Here is a 27607-nt window from a genome sequence, read left to right as displayed (position 1 = left end):
AAATTCTCATAATTTGTCATTTTCATGATTTTGGGGCCTAACTCATGCTTGGGGTTGGCAACGGCAACATTGATTTGATTTCCATATGCTAATGCTGCTTGAATGGAAAGGAGAGTGCTTTTATATTAGGGTTACCAATTCTGGTTGCAGAGTTCATTACATGACAACGCTTAATTAAAGATTAATCTTTATTTCCTGGAAAGGCAAAATGAATCCTACAGGGGTGGTGCATCTTCCAAAATATTGCCAGGCGATATGATTTCAACTGCTCTGAAACTAGCAGGCAGCCACCCGCGAAGTGCATCCACCCTCTCTCCTCCCCTCCCTTCCCCGCTCGGAGAAGTCAGTGATGGACTCAAGTCTACAAAGGGCGTGTCATTGTTTTGGCGCAAGCTTTGCCCTATTTCAACATGGCTGCTGCCTTTATGTGAAGCTCGCTAAGGGACGTCTTACCCCAATTAAAGATGGAGGTGAGGTGAGCTGACCTCACTTCCGCGCTTTTGGCCATGTGCCAAGACAGCGCTCGGGCGCACTCCGTGCCCGGTTCTAAGATGGCGTCGTCCCGACCTCAGCCCTTTTACGCTTTCGTCCGTTTCCAAGAGAGCGCCCCCCGGCCATACACGTTGCGCTCTCGATGCTGCTCCCCCCCCTCTTCTGCTACTCCCGGAGCCCCTCCCCTGTGCTGGGGCTTCTGACCTCACTTCCGCTTGTGCAGCAGCCATTTTGTCTTTCCGTTGCTGCTGCCCGAGCTTCTCCCTCCCGCCGCCGCTGGCTGGGAAACTCCAGTTCCCCCCCCGGGCCCGGCTCCCTCCGGACCCGCTGCCCGGGGGGCCGCTGCCTTCAGCCTCCCTCCTTCTGCCCCAGGGCTGCTCAGGCTCCCTCGTACCCGCGGCTCGGCGGCTCCCCTCCCGCCCCCCAGCGGCGCATGCTCTGCCGGGCCCCGGGCCGCGCGGACACCCCGGCACCCCCCCCCGCCTAAGGGGCCCCCACCGCGCTCTTGGGGAGACGCCCCAGGGGCCTCCCCTAGGCCGAGGGCCTGAGACGCTCCCTCGGGGCTGAGGGCGGCCCCTAGGCGGGCAGCGGCCGAGACGCCCCGCGGGAGGCAGCCGGGGCAGGAGCGGGCCCAGCCCGGCGGCGCCATGTCCAGCGAGGAGAGCTACCTGGCCATCCTGCGCTACCTGACCAACGAGCGGGAGCCCTACGCGCCCGGCACCGAGGGCAACGCCAAGCGCAAGATCCGCAAGGCGGCCGCCTGCTACGTGGTGCGCGACGGGACCCTCTACTACCAGCGGCGGCAGCGGGACCAGCAGCGCTTCGCCGAGCTCGAGGTGGTGCTGCAGGCCGAGCGCCGCGCCCGCCTCATCCGCGCCGCCCACCTCGGCCCCGAGGGCGCCCATCGCACCCGCCTGCAGACCTGGCAGGGGCTCTCGCAGCGCTACTGGTGGAGAGGTGAGGCGGGGACCGAGGCCGGGAGAGGGTGCGCGGCGTGGCTCAGCCCCACGCGGCCGGACGGGAGGCACCACGGCGGGGCCGGTCTCGCAGCAGCGCGCTGTGCCCGCTCGGGCAAAACAGGGAGGGGAGAAGAGCGCCGGGGGATTGTCCTGAGCGGCTCTAGCGGCCGCTGCACATGGAGCCCCGGTGGGGTAGGTGGGACGCCACATGCGGCAGCCAGCGTGTGTGGGCGGGGTTCCGGCCACACCCTCCTGGAGGCTGTACGGACCTCAGTGGCTTTCCCGAGCCCCGTTAGCTGAGAGGTCTGGTGCACTGTGTGTGTCAGAGTCTGGGGCGCGTGTCAGTCGGGGGGCTACAGTTTACCAATTGCTGATACCTGAAGAATATTAGAAGCAGGATGCTTGTCAGTCAGTAGGACCACTGGATTATCAAGGAAGGAAGATAAGGTTATTGCTGAGAAATGCCCTCTTTGCATTGGATCTAGCCTCTCCTGAGGCTGTGAGGGTGATTCTCAGGCTCAGACATTCTTTTTAGGTGACTTATCAGAGGAAGTAATCTACATTGAGGAATCAACACAGAAAGTTTTAAAACAAATTAGTAAAAGGGCCTGAATTGGATTTAGCGAAGGCCTCTGAAGAAATTCACACATGAAATTGCAGAAAAATGAATTGTGGTATATAAACTGTTAGTTAAATTAGCCTCTGTACCAGATGGCCAGAAACTAGTTAATGGAACCAATTTTTTTAAATGTTCTAAAAGTGATCTTGGACATTACTATCCAGTAAGCTGAACCTCAACTTCAAGGCTAGTTGGTTGACACTATAAGAAGGAATAGAATTATCAGACACACATCTAATGTGCTATGCTAGGGAAGAGTCAAAAGATTCCGGGCTTCCTGGTCTTTTGACTAGTCTTTTGACTAGTTGATATCCCCCTTTGCTGCCTCTATTTCATAGAGACAGCAAGGGAGGGGGATATCAACTAGTCAAAAGACTAGTCTTTAACATCCTTAGTTCAAACTAGGGATGTTAAATGCATTTGAGTAACCATGTAACCGCTGAAAATTTGAAGGGTTTTATGTGGGAGGCAGACGGCTCCCTTGGAACTAGTGCACATAGACAACCAGCTTAAAAGCTGGCTCCCCCTGTGTACCAGCTTGTCCCCGCCCACCCTTCCCCGATGTTGCCTGTGATACAGCGGTAGAAGTGTGGGATGGTAGGCGGCTACCTGATGCCTCCCTTAAGCCATGTACCAGGGACCTGCATGTAACAGAGAAGGTTAACTGATGAGCCCAGGTTCATTGGTTAACCGTGTATGTGGTTATAGCTTCACATCCCTAGTTCTAAGCAACGGGCATTCTTTCTTTGAATTAATCTGATATAAAGGCTACAAAAGCTAGAGTTCTGAAGAAGTGTCTAAGACTGTTCTTGTCTTAACAAAAACTATGTAAGGTAAGGAATAAACGTGACACACAGTTTGTGACGTATTTCTAGAGCTAACTGAAATTTTGCAGTTTCAATTCTGATATAAAAATGGCAACCAAAAATTGACAAAATGCTCATGAATCTTCATCCCCACCTCTTTCAATTTTTAGGTTAGATTTAAATATTTTCACTTGATGAAAGATTTCCTTTAATGACTTGTAGATGACCAAGATAATTGGTTTTTTTTAATTACTCTGTTTATGGCTTTACAAATTGTGGGTTGAACTAGCCTGGTGGTATGATCATAAGAATGGCCATACTGGGTCAGATCAAAGGTCCATCTAGCCCAATATCCTGTCTGCCAACAGTGGCCGATACCAGATGCCCCACAGGGAGGGGTCACAACAGGTGATCCTCACATGATGCCTCCCTTGTCTCCCACTTCCAGAGAAACAGAGACTAGGGAGACCATTCCTACCCATCCTGGCTAATAGCCATTGATGGACCTAACATCCATGAATCTATCTAGCTCTTTTTTGAACCCTGTTAAAGTGTTAGCCTGCACTGCATCCTCTGGCAAGGAGTTGCACAGGTAGACTCTGCTCTGCGTGAAGAAAAACTTCCTTTTGTTTGTTTTAAACCTGCTGCCTGTTAATTTCCTTTGGTGACCCCTAGTTCTTATATTGTGGGAATAAGTAAATAACTTTTCCTTATTTGCTTTTTCCATGAGTCATGATTTTATAGACCTCTATCGTATACCCCCTTAGTCTTCTCTTTTCTAAGCTGAAAATGCCAAGTCTTTTTAATTTCTCTTCATATGGGACCTGTTCTAAACCCCTAATCATTTTTGCTGCCCTTTTCTGATGCCAGTATATCTTTTTTGAGATAAGGTGATCACATCTAAATGCCGTATTCAAGATGTGGGTGTACCATGGTTTTATATAGAGTCAAGAAAATATTTTCTGTCTTATTTTGATATTCCTTTTTTAATGACACCTAACATTCTATTTGCTTTTTTCACTGCTGCTGCACACTGAGTGGAAGTTTTCAGAGAACTATTCACAATGACTCCAAGATCTCTCTTTTGAATAGTTGTAGCCAAATTAGTTCCCATCATATTGTATGTGTAGTTGGGATTATGTTTTCTGATGTGCTTTATCAACATTAAATTTCATTTTCCATTTTGTTGCCCAATCACTTAGTTTGGTGAGATCTTTTTGAAACTCTTCACAGTCTGGTTTGGTCTTAACTGTCTTGAGCAGTTTGGTATCTGCAATTTTTGCCACCTCACTGTTTACCCATTTCTCTAGTCTAGATCATTTATAAATAAGTTGAATAGGATGGGTCCCAGGACAGATCCTTGCGGGGCACCACGAGTTACTCCTCTCCACTTGGAAAGCTTTCCATTTATTCCTGCCATTTGTTTCCTGTCGTTTAACGAGTTATTAATCCACGAAAGGACTTTCTCTCTTATCCCATAACAATTTACTTTACTCAAGAGCATTTGGTTAGGGACCTTGTCACAGGCTTTCTGGAAATCTAAGTATACTACATCCGTTGGATCCCCCTTGTTCACATATTTGTTGACCCCGTCAAAGAACTCTAGCAGATTAGAGAGGCTGATTTCCCTTTACAGAAACCATGTGCTGGAGCAGCCCTTCGAGGGGCCCAAACTCCCTGCAGACAGAGGCTGCTCCAGCATCACACAGCTTTTAAGCAAGTTCCCCTGACCCCTAGCACTGGCTCCCACCTGCCCCCCCTTTGCTGCCTCTGATACAGAAGTAGTAAGGGGCAGGAGTTCCATGTAGTAGTTTGGATTAATTGATAATCCTAGGCTTAGCTGTTTAAAAGATTAACCGATATATGTTATTGCTAATATCTCTAGTTTGGGAATGACCTTGGTGATTTTTTCATCTTCCTAGTTTAATGGAATTTAGCTTTGTGAAGAGGAGATTAAATATGGCGATGAGGTATATTTTTAAAATTATTCATCTATTGAGTAGCTAGTAATACAGGCAATCTGTAGGACGTTGTACATCTCAATCTCCTGATAACAGCTGGGATACAGTAATGGTTGTCCTGTATTCTTAAGAACACATGGGAGCCAGAGAACGAAAGCATAGAAAAACAATTTGCCTTATTTCTCCCAATAAATACACAAGCGTATAGATATAATATATCAGTAACATGACAGATTTCCTTTTCTCGTGCACGTAATGTAAAATAGATGATTAACATAAACTCATGAGGCTTTTGTTGATGCTTTTCTTTAGGTATTCTTAAACAAGTTAAAGATTACATTAAAGAATGTAGTAAATGCCAAGAAAAGCTAGATCGTTCTAGATCTCTGTCAGATCCTTCTGAAATGCTAGAGGAACTAGGACTGGACACAAGATCTCACGAAGATAGTAATGAAACAGATGATGAATTAAGTAACACTGCATCTGTCCCAGCTGCATCACCGAAATCTGTGAAAAAGAAGCCAATAGCAAAACATGAGCTTGTATTTGTAAGTAGCCATTTTATATATTTGTAAAATTACAAAAATGTTAAATTTTAGTGTCTTAGACAAATTAATATTTATCATAGCTGTCATTTTTACCATGTGATTTGATATTAAAGTGCACTGAATGTTCAACTAACACCGAGTGTATTGCAGTGTTGAGAAACTGGATCAAATGGGTCACCAGTATCTATTTTTTTGGTCATCCTTCTCTTCATTTTTTTTTTCTCAAATGACTGCTTGTGTATAGGATATTTTTAAGTTTCACAGATTTTATAATTTTTTCTATTGTTTTGTCTGTTTTTATATTGTGCAAATATAAGTTTAAATAAATGCCTAAAAGGGAGAGTATTAGAAATTGAAACAATTAATTAAAATCCCTGCTTTTAATAAGATGTGCTGATTTTTTTTTCTAGAAAAGAAGAAATGTATAGTGCTCAGTATGAAAGCTGAAAAAGATAAATGTAAAGCACCTTTTTGTAATGGATTTGTTTTTGGTAGGTTGATAGTAAAGGCCTTGTGAAGCAGTCTTCTTCAAAACATTCTCTGTCAGTTTTAAACCAACTGAACCAACAGAGACTTTCCAATCAGTTCTGTGATGTTACTCTGTTGATTGAAGGAGAAGAGTACAAAGCACACAAATCTGTCTTGGCAGCTAACAGTGAGTACTTCCGGGAGCTTTTCATCGAAAAGGGAGCTGTCTCCAGTCATGAAGCGGTAGTGGATCTTTCAGGTAAATAAGCTGTAACTTCAAAAGAATTTAAGCAGAAAATGTTAAGTAAAGTTTAATAAATGTGGCATAATGGCACCTGAATATTTAAGAAATGAGCTTACTTCTTGATTTAGAAATATTGTGAGTTTTTTGGATTTTATGTTGGAAGAAACCATCATATAATCTTGCCTCATGCATAACACAGACCATAGACTATCACCCAGTAATTCTTATGTAGCCTTTGAATAACTGTTTATAATTGGCTTAGTTGTGTTTGTGCTTCATATTAGTTCATTGAGTTTAGAAGCAGGCCAATGCCTGAATATATAAAGGACTGTTCATTATCTTCTTGAAGAGTTTTTTTTGCCAGAGCAAACACTTTTGGTCAAGTGGTAATGTTATACAGACACAGGCAGCACAAAAAATTGACCATTCAAGTCTCTTGAAGTCAAGAAGATATTAATAAAGCTTCAAAAACTGTACTTTCGTGACAGAAGTTACTATACATAGCACATGGGTGAATGCTTGGTATGTTGGCCTAGTACTGGCCTTTCTTCTTGTTTCCTCTCCCAATTCCTATCCTCCTGTAGTTAAGATGGATGAACAAATTGACTTTTAGCATGACAGTCCAGAAGCTGCTCAAAGGTAAGTTTCAGTGGTTCTCATAATTGTGGGTGGAAGATATGTATTTTAAAAGTGATTTCATATACATTTCTTGAACTGTTGTCACTTTTTCTCTTTTGTATCTTTTTCCTCCACCATGTCATTTTTTATCTTATCCTCCTGCACTTTATCCTTAATGCAAAAGGTGCAAGAAGATACAAATAGGGCCAGGATTTCTATTTCAGAGAGGGGAGCAGTACCATACTTTATTTAGAAGCAGTTAAAAAATTCAAAACTGCTTCAGTTGTATTTAATATTGTGATCCTAGTGTGTTTGACTTAGGCAGGCGTCCATGCTGGGAGAACACTTCTGCTCACGAATGAGATGCTAACTGAAATAATATATAGTTGCTGAAACAGCTAGATTATAGACATTACTCTAACACAAAAGCCCATCCAAATTAAGGGATGTTCATTATGGATTAGCTTGAAACAATTTGGTGATCACTGTGTTTGCTATAATCTCACACTTCTTGTATATTCCATGCAGGTTTTTGCAAGACAAGTTTCCTCCCTTTACTGGAATTTGCTTATACCTCAGTGTTAACTTTTGACTTCTGTAGCATGGCAGAAGTTGCCATGCTAGCCAGGCATCTCTTCATGTCAGAGGTTTTGGAAATCTGTGAAAATGTGCACAAACAGATGGAAGACAAACAAATTACAGTCTACCAAAAGGGAGATATTCACACTGTAGAGTCAACACAGAGTTTGCCAGAGCAGAATGCAGTTGAGACGCAGCCTGTGGATAGTGTTGAACAGCCTCTGCCTACAGAAGTGGTAAACAGTGAAGTAGTGGCAACTGTGAATGGAGCATCTCCCAGCACTGGACAAGAGGAGACAACAGCACCACAGTCTGACTCTCAGACTTCAGAGGCTATAACAGAGCCTACAGTACAGTCTGTTTATACTGAAACAAGTGGAAATGAAATAAAAATAGAAATGGTACAGAGCATTGCAAATAACATTGTTTCTGTCATGCAGTCTGAGCCTCCAGTGACAGAGGACATGGAAACATGCTCTCCAACAGAAGACACTGAGGCTGATCAAAATGAGAGCAGCACAGAAAATGTAGAAATCACTTCAGAAGAGTCTTTAGAAGCACTCAAGCAAAAATGTAGCAGGCCATGTAAGGCAGACAGCACTCTGGTATCACCATCTGAGAGCATCGTGAGCAGCCAAGATGATACTTATAAAAGCAAACTTCGTCAACGTTCTGTTAGTGAGGGTGGATATATCAGATTGCACAGAGGAATAGAGAAAAAGCTACAGAACAGGAAGACAAACCCAAAATCAGCAATACAGCAGGTATAAGAAATATACTATTTAGTATCAAAGTCTAGTTTTCAGTGGAAGAAAATATCATTTGTTTTCAAAGTAGTGTAAAAACACATCATTTCACTACTAAGCAATGCCTTGGATAGAAATATGAATGTTAATACAACATAATTGCTTATATAGGTGATAGGTATTTTTCGCATAGGCAGGGGGTGAACCTTGAGTTGGGTGAGGCTAGTCCCAAGCCTGGCCTTCTGCCTGAGGCCTTTCCCCTGCTATCCAAGGCCCCCCCCCCCCCCCCCCCACTGTAGGAGCAGAACACCCCTTCCTCACCAGGAGGTGGGTGGCCTCCAGGTTTTGACCCTTCCTTCATCATATTGGGGGGGGGGGGGGGGGGGAAGGGCAGGCTGTGCACAGCTCCCAGCCTTCCCCAGGAGCATGGGGGAGAGAGGGCGGGTAAATGGAAAGTGGCTCCAGCATTCCCCAGCATGAGGTAAGAGGGTGAGTGGCGGGTGGCCCCAGCTTTTCCTGGAGCCATGGGGAGGGCGGGCAGCTTCAGCGGGGCTAAAGACCAGCCAATCTCGATTCTACTAAGATACTACCCACTTCATGGTAAAACAGCGTTTTAAACATATGATCTGCAGTATCATTGTGGGTTCATTTTTCTTTTAAACAGTTACTATAAATTTAGTGAAATTTGTTAACATTACAGTCATTGCTGATACTATATAAGAGCTACATATTATATTAATATTAAAAGTGATATAGTAATGAAGGTTGATGCTTAAAACCAAGCATAAGTCAGAATATAGTACTTTTTATTAAAAACTATCATTCAAAGGTTTTTTTCCCAAATTAGGTTGCCATGAAATTAGTGCAAAGAGGGAAGAAGATGAAGCAACCCAAAAGAGATACTGCAGAGAATGAGGCAGAAGCTCAGATCAAATGCAATGAATGTGGGATGGTTTTTCAGAGGCGTTATTCGCTTATAATGCATACACTGAAACATGAAAGAGCTAAAGATTACAAATGCCCAGTAAGTTTGTCTTATTTACATTTTTCAAAAATTCCTCTTGGTTGGTAATTGCTCTTAATGTTGCTGTTAGCACGTGCATTTATTTTTGTCTTACAGATTTAGAAAAGTTTGGAAGTGAATGTTATTGGGAACTGAGCCAGTATAAAGCTGCTTCTGACAACAATTGCCTCTGCCACTATTTTAATATTTACAGCTAATAAGGAGCCTTACATTGAAAGTACACTGAGATGTAATGCATATTTATAGTTTTAGTAACTGGATTTATAGACTAGCTAATCATATTACCATGATATCATGTTTGTTTACAAATGTGAAGTTTTTGTGCAAAGGTTTCTTGAAACAAGATAATTCAACAGTTTTGAAATAATTTCAGAAAATACACATTAGAGCACAGTGTATTTTCTTTCCTAGCTATGTAAAAAAGAGTTCCAGTATGGTGCCTCGCTACGTGCCCACCTTGTTCGACATACTCGAAAAAATGAAGTGAGTTCTGCAACTGCTAGTATAGAAGAGACGGGAGCATCAGCAGTGAAAGGCAGAACTAAGCGGGAGTTTATATGTGATATATGTGGAAGAACTCTACCCAAGCTGTACGCACTCAGAATACACATGCTCAAACATACAGGTGTAAAGCCTCATGCATGCAAGGTAAAGAATGTACATCCTTTCCTGATTTCTTAGAAGTTTGTACTGACTTGTTGACACACTAGTTAGTAACTACCCTTCATTTAACAATTTAGGTTAATCTCAATTACTTCATAGTGCTTGTGTGAACAGTAGCTAATGTAAGAATTTAGCTTTAAATATAATTTGAGATTGAAGAGGAATTAGAGGGAATGTAATTTCCTAAGGTTGAACTGGGGCAGATCACTAGAATTAATGCCCCTTCTCATAAGAAGATGTCTTGGGGGTTTTTTATTACTGTCAACATTTCTGTGTTTATGATGGGGTGTAAAGGGTTTGTGTGGTGACTTGGGGCAGGAGAATGAAGTGCGGGATCAGGGAGGGGTATGGGTGCAGGAAAAGATTTTGGCCTGGGAGAGAGGTGTAGGAGGGGTTCAGGGTCTGGGAGGGAGTTGTGACCTGGGGGAAAGGAGTACAGAGGGTTTGGGTGGTAAAGGCTCTGGCTGGGAGGCACTTACCTAGGTGGCTTCCAGCCAGCAGCCTTGCAGGGACCTGAGCTGCAATGGTAAGCTACTTCAGGGTGGCTCTGTTCCTGTGTGGGTGGAGAGGCAGGAAGGGAGGAGGCTTCATTGGCTGCCTCTGCCTCCAGCAAAATTTCTCAGCTCCTATTGGACAGAAACTGGCCAATGGAAACTGAGGGATTTTTCTGAGGGGCCAGACAGAGCACAAAGCCTCTCTCGTTGCTCCCCAGCATAGAGCAGCCATATTTAATGCGGCAGCAGCTGCGCTGCTTAAAGGTCCCAGGGAGGCAGCCATGGGCTGGATGCGGCCTGCTTGGCAGCCTCTTGCCCACTCCTGGCTTAGATGGAACAGTGCCCATGGTTACAAACATGTCAGATGGTTTGATGGTGGTTTGAAAATCAGTGTTACATAATTATCTGGAAAAGTGTCCGTTGTCCAAATAAGTCTGTTGCTACCTCTGCAACAAGAAATAAAGTAAAAATAACCACAATGTTAAGGACAGAGTAAGTTTTGCAGTTTGTTCAGTGGTTTTAAGCTGACAAGAAGCCCAAACATGATCAGCTAGGTGTGCTAGGTAGTGTACTACTTTTATATTACATTTGAAGAGAGAGTTAATATTTACGCTCTGAAAAAAATTGATGAGATACAATACTGTCTTACAATTTTTTGGTTGAGTTTATCTTGTATACGTTAGCACATTGAGTTTTTTCTTCATAGGTCTGTGGAAAGTCATTTACTTACAAACATGGATTAAAAATGCATCTGGCTCTCCATGAAACGCAGAAGCAGTTCAAATGTGACTTATGTGAAAAGTCTTTTGTCACAAAACGGAGTCTTCAGGAACATATGAGCATTCACACAGGTAAAAGAGGTCAAGAATACAAGTAGTATGAACCATGGTATATTAATAAATACTTTGGAGAATATAAAAGTTAACTCATTAACTGTGGACTTCTGTAGATAGGATCTAAGAAATTTGTAGAAATGTTTTTATTTTCATTGGACACCCATTCAAGAAAGATTAATTAATTTTAAATTTCTATTTGCACTTTAAGACAGAATATTAAATTTTCAGATTTGTTTTATTATTTATGCCCTAAATATGTTAGGCTCTTCATAGAATAAAACAAGTCCTTCCCTTAAATTCTACATCTCAATATAGAGAGACAGTACCCTTTTTTTATTTATATCTGTAGCATTTGCATATCAAAAATGGGAAGTTTCTGGAAATCCCAGGGAAGAAGATGGAAGAGGCTTTTCACTATTTTTCCTTTTGAGGGAGAAAACTTAAGTTGAATCTCCTGCCTCTTGGATTTCAAGCATCCTCCTAGAATTAATATTTTCTTAAATTTGTTGCATTAAAATAAATTGTAAAACGCTAAGATAAATAGCACTAGCTAGCTTTGTATTTGTTTAGGAAGGTATTTTGTTTTTCTTATATTCATCCATTTGATGTGATTCAGTTGCTTAAGTGAAATACTCATTATTTTCTAGCACATCACTCTTGTTGTGATGTACACTAGTTTGCCAAGGGTTCTGTGTGTCAGTCTGCATGTGGCTTTATGCTTATGATCTGGGACTTGTGTGGCTTTTCAGAAAAAGCCATTTTCATTCCACTAGAGTTCTGAGACCTTTGCCCCAATTTAAATGTTTTTTCCAGTCTCAATCCCCAGGGAGCCATCACCTTGCAATAGTCATCTCCTTAACTGAGGTATACTGGACTTGTATAATAATGTATCTTGTGAAATTAATAAGTTCTCAGATATTAGAAACTGGTAGGAAGCTTGAGGGTGAGAAGAGAATGATATATGACAATGTAATAGGTTAGTGTGAACTTTAGGCATTTTAAGGTACTTTGTATATTGAAGTACTGTGAATTTTTATTTCCTGGAGTGTGGTATATCAATAATGGGATACAATAGATTATTTTCCTTGACAATGCAGTTTTATGGTCCAGAAAATAGAAGGATTTCTATGTACAGTAAACTTCCGATAATCCGGCACCTTTAGGACCCAGGGGATGCCGGATTATCAGATATGCCAGACTATTGGAAGGGGGGGGCTATGAGGGGTCTAGGTGGGGTGGCGGAATGCCACTCCAGACCCTTCATAGCCCCCCCCTTCTGATAGTCCGGTTCTACCCCAGGCGTCCCCGATTCAGCTGCTGCTGGTCAGTTTCAGCAGAGGCTAAATCAGGGACGCCTGCGGCAGAGCAGCTGGGGTGCTGCCGGGTTGAGGGATGGCGCTACGGGACCAACCTGGCAGCACCCCAGCTGCTCTGCCCTAGGCATCCCCGATTCAGCTGCTGCTGAAACTGACCAGTGGCTGATTCCGGGAAGCCTGGGGCAGAGCAACTCCAATTGTCTGGCTGCCTGGAGCACTTCCGGGTTCCTGATGGTGCCAGACCATCAGGAGTGCCGGAGCATTGGATGCCGGACCAATGGAGTTTTACTGTACTCTTACAAATATCCTTTTGGTTGTCTAATATTCAAGATCAGCTTGAAAGGATGTGGAAATTTCATGTTAAGGTGGTCTCTGATAAATTCAGGGTCTGATTTCTCTTCCCACCGCCCCCATTCATGTATGCTAAATTACTGCTAAAATTGTTGCAGATGCTGTGCTCTGACTGCAATCTGTTTCTTCAGCAGTAAATTTTTTTTTATTTAAAATTGTTGAGAGTTAAAAACAAATTGTAATTAAAGGCTTTGAGATTGTTGTGTAAACCTTTTAAAGTAATTTATACAGTAGTTTAAAGTAGTGACTCAGCTTCGTCAAATATGTATAGCAATATTATGCAAGATTATATCTGATGTAAAGAATATTCTTGAAAATACCAACTAGATTCCAAGTGTTAGGGTATATAAAATCAAACTTCCCTCTTATTTCAGTAATAAAGCTCTGAGAACTTCAGATGAATTCTGTACAAATTATATACTCCTTTTAAAACACTGCAGGGAGTTGGGGCTCAAATGGGAGATAAGACCTTCTAAAGTGTTGTTGTTTTGTTTACAGGAGAATCCAAGTATCTTTGCTCCATTTGTGGGAAGTCTTTTCACAGAGCCTCAGGACTTAGTAAGCACATAAAGAAACACCAGCCAAAACCTGAAATTCGTGGATATCAGTGTACTCAGTGAGTATTAAATTGACCTTTTAAGTCCCTTTGATTATTTAAGACAGTTTTACTTGCCTTTCATGTTGTTGTTCGTCACATAAAATGGTTAGAATAATAGGAGCGGGGGGGGAGGGGAAGAAGGAAGGGGGCGGGGAGACATGGAGCAGAGGGTATGGAAAAATCAAAGGGAAAAACAGGAAGGCACAGCTGGAAATCAGTAAGCACCTGAAGTCTGCACATCCTAATCTCAAAATTTGGTCATCTGAAGAAGTGGGCTGTTCCCATGAAAGCTCATGATCCCATCTACATGTTTTGTTAGTCTGTAAAGTGCTACCAGACCATTCATTGTTTTTTCCTGTAGAGACTAACTTGGCTACTCCCTGAAGCTTCAGAATACAATACGTTAAGCACTGCGGTAGATTAAGAAAATGCACTTGTGCAGTTGGCATAAGGACAAATGCAAAGTACTCCTTTTAGGAAGAAATATTCAATTTGCCGACAAAAGTTACAAGGAGGAGAGAGCAATGAGCTTAAATTGCTGCAAGGACAGTTTAGGTTGGACATAAGGAAAAATTTCAGGGTGATTAAGCATTGAAATACAGTGCATAAAGAGATAGTGGGATCTCCTTTTTTGAAGACTTTTTAAGAGCAGGTTAGACACATGCCTGCAAGGGTGACCTAGATAATACTTAGTCCTGCCATGAGGTTCTGCCATGGCCGGCAGGGAGCTGCTGCAGCCTCCATCAATTGATGGTTAACTGGAACTGGTAACAGTCACCCATTAAGGGTGATACTAGATAATCTTTCACAACCCTAGTACACAGGAACCCTTCGGTTACATTGCTAACCTCTAACAATAGAGGTGAACTACTAAAGACACAAGCATTATCTACCAAATGTCCCTAATGGTTGAATTTGGGTCATTTATCCTGCAAGCTGCTTGCTTGACCCTTTTTGGCAATGTGTCATACCCTGTATTTCCTGGGGATTCAGAAGTTTCCATTTTACTGAGCTCAGTGTTCTGGCAGGACACAAACTATCAGTGGGCAACCATAACTCTGTGTTAGCAGTTCTTTGCCATTTAATTAGCAAGGTTTTTAAACAAAGATGAATGTTACTTAGGAGTTAGTGATTATTTAAATTGTTCTAGTTCTCAGTAGACTTGATATACTGATTGTAGTAAGAAAATAATCTAAAGACCTAGCTTGTATAATAGTGCTTTTCATCAGTTGATTTCAAGTAACTTTTACATCAATATCCCCATTTTATAGAGAGAAAACTGACCCAGAGTGAAGTTACTTACCCATGGCAGAGTAAAAAATAGTCCTAGGCCAGTGGTCTTTCCATTAAGTCTTCCGGTTGCTGTGTGATTTGTCATTGCTCCTTCTCCCCCTCCCCCCCCCCATAATTGGAGTGTGGATAATCATTGTACTTTGTAAAGATGGCGGTGACTAAGAGATATGTGTAATCCCCAAAGCTTGTGTCTCTTGCCAACAGACCATTAGTCCTGTGAAAGATACTACTTCACCCGCCTTGTGTCTGAAGCATCTTCTTGATCATACATTTTCTTGTGGCTGGCTAAACAGGAGCTGGTGAACTTTGGCTTCCTGTGGAAGTGTTGGGGGTGGGGGACAGTTTGGGGTGAGGGATTGCCTAGGGAGTCGCTTTGAAAAGCAGAGCTAGAGGTTGTGTTGAATGTGCTTGGGCAAGCTGAACAACAAAGCAATTTTGTCTGCTTTACTAGTTAATCCTCGATAGTTCCAGAATTTGATTCCAGTTCCTTCATAAGCATAGATCTTGTAGTTTATAGAACACCACTTTGCGTACCATAATACGTGATGTCCTAGCTCTCCCTAACTCTTGGTTACTGGAAAAACTTAAAAAACAACAAATAGTCTCTAAGGAGCTGCAAGACAGGGGGCAGGTGAACAAAGCCCACAGGTAAGTGCTGCATGTGCGGGACTGGGAGATGGGTTGGAAATGGGGGGGACTACGGCCTATAATGGCAAGGAGAAAGGAGGGTCAGGGCACAACAGGGAGGCAAGATCAAATCAGTATCTTAGATGCCTATATACAAATGCGAGAAGTATGGGTAATAAGCAGGAAGAACTGGAATTGCTAACCAATAAATACAACTATGATATCATTGGTATTACAGAAACCTGGTGGGATGGGACGCATGATTGGAATGTTGGTATGGAAGGGTACGGCTTGCTCAGGAAGGACAGACAGGGAAAAAAGGGAGGAGGGGTTGCCTTGTATATTAAAAATGTACACACTTGGACTGAAGTGGAGATGAACGTAGGAGATAGCTGTGTAGAGAGTCTCTGGGTTAAGCTAAAAGGGGTAAAAAACGAGGGTGATATCATGTTAGGAGTCTACTACAGGCCACCTAGCCAGGTGGAAGAGGTGGATGAGGCCTTTTTTAAACAATTAACAAAACTATCCAAAGCCCAAGATTTGGTGGTGATGGGGGACTTCAACTATCCAGACATATGTTGGGAAACTAACACAGCGAGGCACAGGCTATCCAATAAGTTTCTGGACTGCATTGGAGACAACTTTCTGTTTCAGAAGGTTGAAAAAGCTACCAGAGGAGAAGCTGTTCTGGATTTGGTTTTAACAAATAGGGAGGAACTAGTTGAGAACTTGAAAGTGGAAGACAGTATAGGGGACAGTGATCACGAAATAATAGAGTTCATGATCTTAAGGAAAGGTAGAAGGGAGACCAGCACAATTGAGGTAATGGATTTCAGGAAGGCAGATTTTGATAAGCTCAGAGAACTTGTAGGTAAGGTCCCATGGGAAGCAAGACTGAAGGGAAAAACAACAGAGGAGAGTTGGAAGTATTTCAAAGGGACGTTGTTAAGGGCCCAAAAGCAAACAATTCCGCTGTGTAGGAAAGATAGAAAATATGGCAAAAGACCAGCTTGGCTTAACAAGGAGATCTTGCACGATCTCAAAATAAAAAAGGAGTCATATAAAAAATGGAAACTAGGACAACTAACAAAGGAGGAATATAGGCAAGCAACACGGGAATGCAGGGGCAAGATTAGAAAGGCAAAGGCACAAAATGAGATCAAACTAGCTACAGGCATAAAGGGAAACAAGAAGACCTTTTATAAATACATTAAAAGCAAGAGGAAGACCAAGGACAGGGTAGGCCCACTGCTTAGTGAGGAGGGAGAAGCAGTAACAGGGAACTTGGAAATGGCGGAGATGCTCAATGACTTCTTTGTTTCGGTCTTCACCGAGAAGTCTGGAGGTGTGCCTAACGTAGTGAATACAAGCAGAGAGAGGGTAAGTTTAGAAGATAGGATACACAAAGAACAAGTTAAAAATCACGTAGGAAAGTTAGATGTCAGCAAGTCACCAGGTCCTGATGAAATGCATCCCAGGATACTCAAGGAGCTGATAGAGGAGGTATCTGAGCCTTTAGCTATGATCTTTGAAAAATCATGGCAGACAGGGGAGATTCCAGAAGACTGGAAAAGGGCAAATATTGTGCCCATCTATAAAAAGGGGAATAAGAACAACCCAGGAAACTACAGACCGGTCAGTTTAACGTCTGTCCCAGGGAAGATAATGGAGCAGGTAATTAAGGAAATCATATGCAAACACTTGGAAGGTAATAAAGTGATAGGGAATAGCCAGCATGGGTTTGTGAAGAACAAGTCATGCCAAACTAATCTGATAGCTTTCTTTGATAAGATAACGAGCCTTGTGGATAAGGGAGAAGCGGTGGATGTCATATACCTAGACTTTAGTAAGGCATTTGATACGGTCTCGCATGATATTCTTATTGATAAACTAGGCAAATATAACTTAGATAGGGCCACGATAAGGTGGGTGCATAATTGGCTGGATAACCGTAGTCAGAGAGTTGTTGTTAACGGTTCTAAATCCTGCTGGAAAGGGATAACAAGTGGAGTTCCTCAAGGGTCTGTTTTGGGACCCGTACTGTTCAATATCTTCATCAATGATGTAGATATTGGGATAGAGAGTACGCTTATTAAGTTTGCAGATGATACCAAACTGGGTGGGGTTGCAACTTCTTTGGAGGATAGGGACATAATTCAAAATGACCTTAGCAAGTTAGAGAAATGGTCAGAGGTAAACAGGATGAGGTTTAATAAGGAGAAATGCAAAGTGCTCCACTTAGGAAGGAACAATCAGTTCCATACATACAAGATGGGAAGCGACTGTCTAGGAAGGAGCATGGCGGAAAGGGATCTAGGGGTCATAGTGGACCACAAGTTGAATATGAGCCAGCAGTGTGATGCTGTTGCAAAAAAAGCAAATATGATTCTAGGTTGTATCAACAGGTGTGTTGTAAGCAAAACTCGTGAAGTCATTCTGCCACTCTACTCTGCACTAGTTAGGCCTCAGCTGGAGTACTGTGTCCAGTTCTGGGCGCCACATTTCAAGAAAGATGTGGAGAAATTGGAAAGGGTACAGAGAAGAGCGACAAGAATGATTAAAGGTTTAGAGAACATGACCTATGAAGCCAGGCTTCATGAACTGGGCTTGTTTAGTTTGGAAAAAAGAAGATTAAGGGGGGACATGATAGCGGTTTTCAAATATCTAAAAGGGTGTCACAAGGAGGAAGGAGAAAATTTGTTCCTCTTGGTTTCTGAGGACAGGACAAGGAGTAATGGGCTTAAAGTGCAGCAGGGGAGGTTTAGATTGGACATTAGGAAAAAATTCCTAACTGTCAGGGTGGTCAAATATTGGAATAAATTGCCAAGGGAGGTGGTGGAATCTCCCTCTCTGGAGATATTTAAGAACAGGTTAGATAGACATCTGTCAGGGATGGTGTAGACGGAGCTTGATCCTGCCTTGAGGGCGGGGGGCTGGACTCGATGACCTCTCGAGGTCCCTTCCAGTCCTATTATTCTATGATTCTATGATTCTAAGACTAACAAAGCATGTTGGTATCATGAGCTTTCGTGGGCACAAGCCACTTCTTCAGATGGACTCCATTCAAGTGGGTTGTGCCCACGAAAGCGCATACCACCATCTACATGTTTTGTTAGTCTCTAAGGAACTACAAGACTATTAGTTTAAGTTTTTCTAGTTATACTAACTTGGCTACCTCCTGAAGCTCTTTGTTACTGGATAGGAGTTTTTACGCTTTTTTTTTCTCCTATAATAGAGCAATTAAAGGAAATCAGCTTTCCATAGCAGATAAAGGGAAAATATATGACACTCATAAGAAACATTGCAAATCTTGAAATTAGCTGTTACTCCTATTAATCTTTCTTACTGTAGAAGAGGATTACAATGTTAATACAGTTGTTGATACTGTAAACCCTGTCTACTTCATGAAATCTACCAGTCTTTTAAAATTACTAATATATATTGGGCTTTAGGCAACATGTAAATGATAAAGAACAGTGGTTTTCTGTCATCTAAGTCCAAAGGGTCCTCCTGTTTTAACATTTTACCTTCATAGTTATTTTCATTTCATTATGATCTTGTCTTATGTGGGAGTCTGAAAATTGTATTGTTTCAGGTGTGAAAAAAGTTTCTATGAAGCTCGGGATCTCCGGCAGCATATGAACAAGCATCTTGGTGTGAAGCCGTTCCAATGTGAGTTCTGTGGGAAGTGTTACAGTTGGAAGAAAGATTGGTATTCTCATGTGAAGTCCCATTCTGTCACAGATCCTTATAGGTGAGTGATAGTTTGCAACTGATGTAAACTGAGCACACTAAGGTGTTGTAGACCCACAACTCTAATTAGACCAGTGTGGATTTGCTTCTGAGTGACATTTCCAAGAGCTATCCATAGTTACAGGTATGTAGCTTTCAGCAACAGATATAAAAGAATAACTTCATATGAGCATCTCAATTAAAGAAAAGGATCTTGAATATTTAGACCATCAAATTACACTAGAGTAAAGGATAGTTGTGGGAGGGAAAGTTGTGTGTGATCTGTGAGGGGTGGGGGCTTCAATCTGAGTGACATGCTGGAGCTCCCATGCTGCCAGTCCTAAGATGTCCTTGGAATTTCTAAAACTGGTCAAGGACAACTTCTCAATGCAATAAGTGTAGCTTCTAACATGGGTGGAATTCTGTATTAGATCTCATCTTGACAAATAACGGTACTGATCACAAAACTGAAAGTTCGTGGTTGCTAAGTGATCGTGACTTGATTACATTTGTTGTGTGCAAAAACTGTAGAATGAAGTCCAACCCAGTCATATTTACATACAAACACACACATACACACTCATTCTGCTTTAATTTCTCAAACCTGAAAATGATAATTCAGTGCATTCAGAAAACAGAGTTTTTGTCCCCAAAGCAGCAATTCCGGAGTCCAGAGAAATAGCTGTGTGTGTTTCGAAAAACCTATTGTGCCTTAGTAGGTAAGCGTAAGCAGCCTGTGTGTGCATGCTCTCTCGTAGAAAGCTAGCTTTCTTTCTGTTATGGGATTGTTGGACAGAATAACTTTCCCCAGATGATTTGATTTACTGTTTTCAGCTTTGTGAAAATGTCTCTTTTAAAGTACTCTGAGTGCTTGAATTTTATTCTATTTGCATACAACAAATGTAGGGATGTAAGTGACTAGACTTATCAGGTGGGATTTATAGAAAATAGATATGGTCAAAATAACATCCTTTTTTTCCTGATAGGATTAGATTCTAAGGCCAGAGGAGACCACTGTGATCATCTACCTTGACCGCCTGCATAACACAGGCCATAAATTCATGTTTGAACTAAAGCATCTCTTCTTGAAAAAAATCCATTTTTGATTTAGAAATCCACCACAGTCTTTGCCAAATTGTTCCAATTGTTGATAACCCTAATTGGTAAAAATGAATGCCTTATATCTCATCAGAAATTGCCTAGCTTAAACTTCCAACCGTTGGACCTTTGTTGTTCCTTTCTCTGCTAGATAAGAGCTCGTTATCAAATATTTATTCCCATGTTAAGAACTTGCAGGCTGTGATCAAGTCACCTCTCAACCTTCACTGTAAGTTAATAGAGCAAGCTTATCAAGTCTGTGAAAAGGTTAGATCAATAAAGCTATTTTGCCCAGTGCTGTTGAAAAAGTTTGTTGCCTGAGCACAGTAGTTGGGTTGACTTAATCCCCACTGCAGATGCAGCTAGGTAGATGGAAGAATTGTCAACCTAGCTTTCACCTCTTAGATTGATGGAAATTCCCCTTCTGTCAGTGGAGAAGTGTCTGTAGCTGTTCTACTATTGCCCTTGTAGGGTAAACATAGACTGTCGCTTTAAATCAGAGCTACTCAACATGCAGCCTGTGGCCTGTTTGTTTGCGGCCCGCGGTGTGGTTTGAGTTTACGTGAGGCTCAACATGCGGCCTGCGGGTGGGATCCTATGAACATGGCCTCCATTGGGAACACGAACCACAATGGTGAGGCATCTCCCAAGTGGGGTGAGCACTGAAAGATGAAAGCGGATAGACTGGCTGGAACACACGTACAGAGAGGAGGTGCTGGGAGCACTGGAGCATTGTGGGAGTGCTTTGTATTCATGCCCATCAGTGTGAAAGAAGCTATATGCATATATATTTGTATGTATATGCAACCACACTTAAGTTGCAGCCCTCTGCATGTGCTGTGAGTATCATTGGGCTTTCCAAGTTGAGAAGGCCTTTTTTAAACCATACTGTCGAATCATTCTCATGGCTCTCCCAATCCCTTTCCAATTTATCAACTTTCTTTTTAAACTGTGGACAACAGAACTGGACATAGTATTCTAGCGGTGGTCACAACAGTGCTAAATCCAGGGGTAAAATAACCTCTTTATTCCTGTGAGTTTTGATTTATGAAGATACTAATGTTGATACAATCTATTTAAACTTTTGTAAGGAATTTGGCACATTGCTGCACAACATTTTGATTAAGAAACTAGAACTATACAAAATTAACATGGCACATTAAATGTGCTAACATTTAAAAATGCAATTGTAAATGGCAAATCATCATTGAGCTGATGTGTTTGCAAACAGAAATTCAGAGAGAGGTAAGTAAAAGGCTGGATCACTGGCCCAGATGGCTCTGACACTATATGTAGTTCCTTTCAATAAATCCAGGGAAAACTGAAGGCTGATAAAGCTCCCCATGGAATGCTTCCAGGAAAAAGTGTGGATATATCACAATTACTGGGCATCATTAGCATACACTTCAGGATTTTGAGTCCCATCTGTTCATGAGTCAACCTTGTTTAGGTTTTATAAAAGATCCAACACGTGGTTAGCAATTTAGTCTTTGCCCATGAGGCCTTTCCTGTGGGTGACAGATTAATAATTGTACTTGGAGGAGTTAGTTACATTAATTGGTTGAATACTTGTATTTCTTAAAACATTTTTTCTATTAACATGCAAATAGCACAGTCTAAGTCACTGAGACCAGAAGCAACTTTATTAGTACAGCAAAGAAATGCTATTCTGTCATAACATTTCCTTTATATATATATTAACAATGTACAAATAAAACCATTTTACTTAGCCAATACTTCCAAATTCAAATATAATGTAGAAAATGGCATTGGGAGGATTTTATAGGTGAAAGATGTGTGAGGGGAAGATGGGTAATACAGCAAACATAGTTATGTGGGGTACCATACTTCTGCTAACACTAGAGTTGTAAGAAGTCGTGTAAAATGTAACTGTTAGAGCCAAAAATCCTAGTGGTTTCATGCCACTGCAGGTTCTGTAGTGTAACTTTTAAAAGTCATTGCAGGTCATGGAGTGGCAGCTGGCTCCCCTGGAGTGAGGCCCCACTCGGGGGAGCTGGATACCGCGAAGCGGGGTCCCTGCTGGCCCTGATCCCAGGGAACTGGCAGGTAACCATAACTGAAACGGATAAGCTAAGGCTCATATCAGCTAATTGTTTAAACGGTTACACTTTTACATTCCGACTGCACACCCCCACCCATGCCTAAATAGTATGCATCTCAAAGATAACAAAATGAACTATCAGTAGTAATGCATGTGAAACTGAAGGGGGGCTTAAGTATATGTTGGTCAAAGTTAGAAATTTTTGGTTGTTAATCTGCGTGGTTTTGCTTTGGTGGAATGGTGAGTGGAAGCTTGTGTCCATGATTAAGAAAACCTGTGATTGAAGTCTCATGGCACAATAATATTTTAAAATCTGAAACCTTTTTTCTTACATGGGCGCATCAAAATCTAACACCTTTAAACATAAAAATGGCATTCCTTTAAACTTTCCCTATTTAAAAATTAAAGGGCATTTTAAAACCATAAGATAACGTAGGCATGGGATAACAGCTTGAAGCAAGTTTTCTGTATCTAACAGGTATTCTTTTTATATTTTAGATGTAATGTGTGTGGCAAAGAATTCTATGAGAAAGCTTTGTATAGAAGACATGTAAAGAAAGCCACTCATGGGAAGAAAGGGAGAGCAAAGCAAAATCTGGAACGTGTGTGTGAGCACTGTGGGAGGAAATTCACCCAGCTGCGAGAATATAGACGACACATGAACAATCACGAGGGTACACAGAATATATATTATTTTGTCCTTTCTGTAAAAATATTAGTATTCTAAGAAATAATATGTTTAGGGTCCGCATGAGTGGTGAGCCATCAGGAAACTGCTAGATTATCTAGTCAATGGAAAGTAGGTTCACATTCATCCTACTTTCCTACAGTCATTGGTTTTGCCCATGAAAGCTCATGATACCATACATGTTTTGTTAGTCTTTAAGGTGCTACTAGTCTATTTGTTGTTTAAGTTTTTCCTGTTACAGACTATAACTTGGCTACCGCTCTGAAGCATTCATCCCATTGTTTAACATGACTTCCAAAACTTGCCATTAGAATCCTTCCGAATCCTTACAGCACTGGTCATGCAAATTTGTTAGTACAGTAGTTTACAGTAGAGACAGATCTTTAAGCATTTTGGGGACAATAACAGAACAGTTGTAATTAAAAAGTTGCCAGTATATGTAGACCCCTGAGCAGATAACAAAATTTGTATCTGGATCTACATCTATATCCAGAAAAACAGACATCTGCGGATGAGGATACCTGTGAATATAAAATGGATAGCTGCAAATTTGCAGTGTGCTAAATGTATGCATAAGCATTTCATAAGTAAGATTAGCTCCTTACTTTGAATAATTGAATAGTCTATGTACTTCTACATATAAATTGCTATATTATGGCAAAAACTACCTTTTCTTAAACATCTTACCCATAAAGGACTGGTGATAGTAAGTCTAAAATCTCATTCACCGCGGGGGTAGACATTTACATATTTGCTTATATTAAAAAAAGAAGCCCTTATAATATCCCATAATTGTGTACCATAAATCTGTAGCTGAGTGATATAGGAAGTTAGTGTTGAGATTGATGTACAACAGAATGGGTAAGGAACAATGCAAACAGTGATCTGCCTACACTAAACATAATTTTGAAATATGCTGTCTAGAGGAAATAATTTGTGGCCAATATCAAACTAGGGATTTCAGGCACAGTAGAAGATGGACACACAGGTTTGCAGAAATTAACAAAAATCAGTGGAGTAGGATTTGGTGTAATAAGGTGCCAGGCAATACATTTGGAAGAGAAATGGTATCCAACAGAAAGGCAGAATGAGACACATGGATGTATCAGTGATACTGTGTGTGTCAGCACTCCTAAGGCCACACACAGAGTATATAAGTGGCAATATAAAGTTCCAGGGCTTTTTCTGTGCCCTCACAGATCCATGTTAACTAGACATAGTCTGCGGAAGGTGGTTTGAAAACCACTGTATTAGAATGTTGTCTTTCCTGCACGGAATTTCTCATTTTCATTTACACAGATTTATGAAAAATAATCTTCATTCTCTTATTTTGATAATCAGGTGTTAAGCCTTTTGAATGTCTAACTTGTGGAGTAGCCTGGGCTGATGCACGTTCCTTGAAGCGTCATGTGAGGACACATACTGGAGAACGACCATATGTCTGTCCAGTATGCAATGAAGCTTACATAGATGCCCGGACACTACGGAAGCATATGACCAAGTTCCACAGGGATTATGTACCTTGCAAAATTATGCTTGAAAAGGACACGCTTCAGTTTCATAACCAGGGGACACAGGTGGAACATGCCATCAGTATTTTAACAGCAGACATGCAAGAACAAGAAACTGAGATTAGCATTGGCAGTGAAGAGATTGAGACTGTGGTAGTGACTGGAGAAACAATTGAAGCTCTTGCAGCTACTGAGGAATGTACATCAGTATCCACTCTTTCTGACCAAAGCATCATGCAGGTGGTGAATTACGTATTGGCACAACAGCAAGGACAGAAAATAGCTGAAGTTACACAAGCTATTGAAACTGTAAAAGTAGAAGTGGCCCATATTTCAGAAACTGAGTGAATATCCTGACAGAGCAAGAAGGGTGCAGTGTTAAGTACAAGTCAAGCTAAGTACTAACTGTGAGTATTTGAGGCTTACAGTAATACTGACTTTGAGATACTGAATCTCTTATACATTGAGTTTCTTGGTTGCAGAATATCGCACAATGCACTGAGAGAAAAATGTAAAATTTCAGATACTTCAGTGCAGAGTAAGAGTTGGAAGACTGATTTCTGCACCAGTCATAATCAATTAGTAGAGAAAGGTCTAAAATAAAATATTTCCTGTGTAACGGCAGTAAGTGTCATGTTGTAAATTTTTATGGACTTTTACAAGGAAGTTGTGCTATAATTGTACAGCTGTTTCAGCAGCATTTTGCCTTTGTTTTAATATGTATATTATCAGGGTCAGTGAATGAAATTCAAGTGATGGGTTCTGTCCTCTTTTCTTTTGCTCCCCAAATCGGGGAATGGACCGCTGTGGAGTGTGTTGCCTTGTGAGGGGTTGCAAACCTGTGGTATGAGATCTTTTGCTTTTAAGTAGACTCGCTAGCTGTGTATAAATCTTCAAAGTGTGCTCCAGGAAATTTGCAAAATTAACTCCTCAGGACTGTGTGGCAGGTCAATAAATATAATCATTATACAATGACTTGGATAACCATGTAACTATAACCAGATTTACTCAGTGAGGTCTGTTGGAGTTTGGGAAAAAAATCTGTCACTGGTGAGAAGCTACTTGCATAGTTCAACGGGATCAACAGGGCTACTCATATAAGTGTCTGCTCTTCAGTATAAACAAAGGGGTTAAGTCTGACCATGTGTGTGCAATGCTGTTTAATTTATTTTGCTAATTGTTCAGTTGTGTAAACAAAAGCTTTACACTGCTTCGTTGTATTTACCCAAGGCAGGAAAACAAATGATGTAGAACTTTTCTAATTTTGTATTAAATTTGTGGAAATTTCCACATGAAAAAAGATAAGTTGTAATAGGATGCAGTTCTTTGGGAATGAGATACTATAGAAATCATCTGGTTTTCCAATCTACTGAATCACGGAGAATTGTAATTGGGAGAAGGGGTGATATGGTGGGAGTTAGTAATTTCAAAGTGAGACAGACAGTAGCATTGAATAATATGAATGTCATAGTATCATGTTAAAAACTAGGTTAGTGACAAACATGCTGGAAATCTCCAAAGGCGTATTACATGACAACTACACGAAAACACATTGAAGGCAGGCTATTAATCCTCCTCTTTGTTGGAAAAAATCTGTTTCTGTAGGTTGTTAAAATAAAATAAAGTGGAAATATTTGCCCTAATTTATTAAAGAAAATCTATGCAATGAAGTTGCTAGCATCTTTTAACCCTGTGAATGTATCCCTTGCTTTTGATAGAAGCAGAAGCCCTATCTCTTCTCCCAACTCTGCCACAAGCTCTCATACTTGATAAAATCATTGCATTATGGCCATATTGTTCTGTGTGAACTGAAGTCCTGCTAATGTGTATTAAAGAAACATATATATTTGGTATATTTGAAATTATCTTTTGGTAAGATTCAGCTCTAGCTCGAAATGAATTGAACTAAAGCAATAAGTGAGAACCAGTGTCCTCTAATCCAATATGCACAACAGGAGGAAAACAAATTACTTAAGAAAGTACATGAGGATAGCTGAGCCCATTTTAGAGCTAGTATTCTTACATTAATTTCAGCCTGTGTGATGATATAATCTATTCCCATTCTGTAATATGCATTGAGAGTGTTTAATTTAAGAACTAAAACACAACATGTAGATGTAGTTTAAGTTCATGTTCTGAAATGACATAGCATAAAATGTTGCACTGCAAAAGTATTTGACGGGGTTAGATCACTGGTTCCTGCTAGATAAACCCAACAAAAATGGTTATATTACAGTTTTCTTGTGCAGTCTTTGAAACTGGCTTGCCTCATACACATTAACAAAATATGGGGCAAAATCCCTGACAAGGCATCTAAATCATTTGAGTTAATATTTTTGTAAATGTATCATCACTTAGTTAAAAGATCTCAATTTAGTAGACTCTAAAACAGACTTTTTGTGTGTTTTGCGTGCATGTAGCTAAGCTACTGTTAAAAATCATTACCTTTTTAAGAGCAATAACTTATGTAATTACATTGAATTTCTGCCTTGAGTCTGAGCTATGCTGTAGGTTTACTGTATTTCTAAGATGTCTTCTGGCAGAACCAGACATGATGACGATGTCATAATATTCACCTACACCTTGCAACCTCTTATAATTGTGCTATTTCCTAAATATTGCAATGGTGTAAAATTGCACAAAGCCTACACTTGAAAAAATACTGCTAGTTGTATTTCCCTAACACTTGTATACTCAAAAATGCCATAGACAAGCACCCTGGAGAGAGTTGTCCATCATAATATAAATGAAAAACTGAGGTAAGTGTAACAGTTCTTATAGCCATTATAAGGTGAAATGATTTTAATAGGTAAATTTTCAGTACTAGTAATTTATGCATAAGTATATATTGGTAATGTTGTGAGGAAACATGTTCCAGACACCTATTTGTAAATACTGTTTAGAACATCAATTTTATATTCAGCGTGCTACCTTACAACACAATATTTGTTAGCACTTTAATTCTTGAATAACTGTATTTATCCATCTCGCTGGAGACAAAGGAGTCTGAATTTAGAAGGGGGTAAAAAGGATAATGCTTTTTGTAAGAACAAAAGTGTTTTAATTGGCTTTATGACCTGCCACTCAATAAAATTACAAAGAAGGTTGTAACAAACAAAAAATCAAGCTAGGAATATTAAAGTTAGAGGCTATGGTACCTTTTCCTTAACATGTACAGTTGTGCCTTAATTTTTTTCAGAAGGGCATATGGTAAATAGAGTATCATTTAGACTTGCAGTTCCTGGATTTGTGAGGTTGCCTGTATTTTTTTTTT

At 40.9% G+C, this 27607-nt stretch overlaps 1 protein-coding gene across 1 annotated transcript; it reads left to right on the top strand.

Annotated features, from left to right (window-relative positions):
• Positions 1-390: 390 nt before the first annotated feature.
• Positions 391-27607, top strand: ZBTB11 (zinc finger and BTB domain containing 11). The gene is made up of 11 exons (XM_075907696.1): positions 391-1449; positions 5150-5385; positions 5881-6112; positions 7244-8058; positions 8888-9064; positions 9476-9712; positions 10928-11072; positions 13223-13340; positions 18838-18996; positions 22633-22808; positions 24164-27607. The coding sequence occupies exons 1-11, from the start codon at positions 1140-1142 to the stop codon at positions 24679-24681; spliced, it is 3123 nt and encodes a 1040-aa protein (XP_075763811.1). The 5' UTR covers positions 391-1139; the 3' UTR covers positions 24682-27607.

This window comes from Pelodiscus sinensis, chromosome 1 (assembly GCF_049634645.1).
Source record: "Pelodiscus sinensis isolate JC-2024 chromosome 1, ASM4963464v1, whole genome shotgun sequence".
Taxonomy (NCBI): domain Eukaryota; kingdom Metazoa; phylum Chordata; order Testudines; family Trionychidae; genus Pelodiscus; species Pelodiscus sinensis.
The sequence above is the reverse complement of the archived record's forward strand: the minus strand, read 5'-3'. Positions and strand labels throughout refer to the sequence as shown.

Excerpts from the sequence above, each read along its gene's own strand:
- ZBTB11 (XM_075907696.1), top strand. The coding sequence starts at position 1,140 with ATGTCCAGCGAGGAGAGCTACCTGGCCATCCTGCGCTACCTGACCAAC. Across the intron at positions 1,450-5,149 it reads GCAGCGCTACTGGTGGAGAG|GTATTCTTAAACAAGTTAAA; the intron begins GTGAGGCGGGGA and ends GCTTTTCTTTAG. Across the intron at positions 9,065-9,475 it reads CTAAAGATTACAAATGCCCA|CTATGTAAAAAAGAGTTCCA; the intron begins GTAAGTTTGTCT and ends TTTCTTTCCTAG.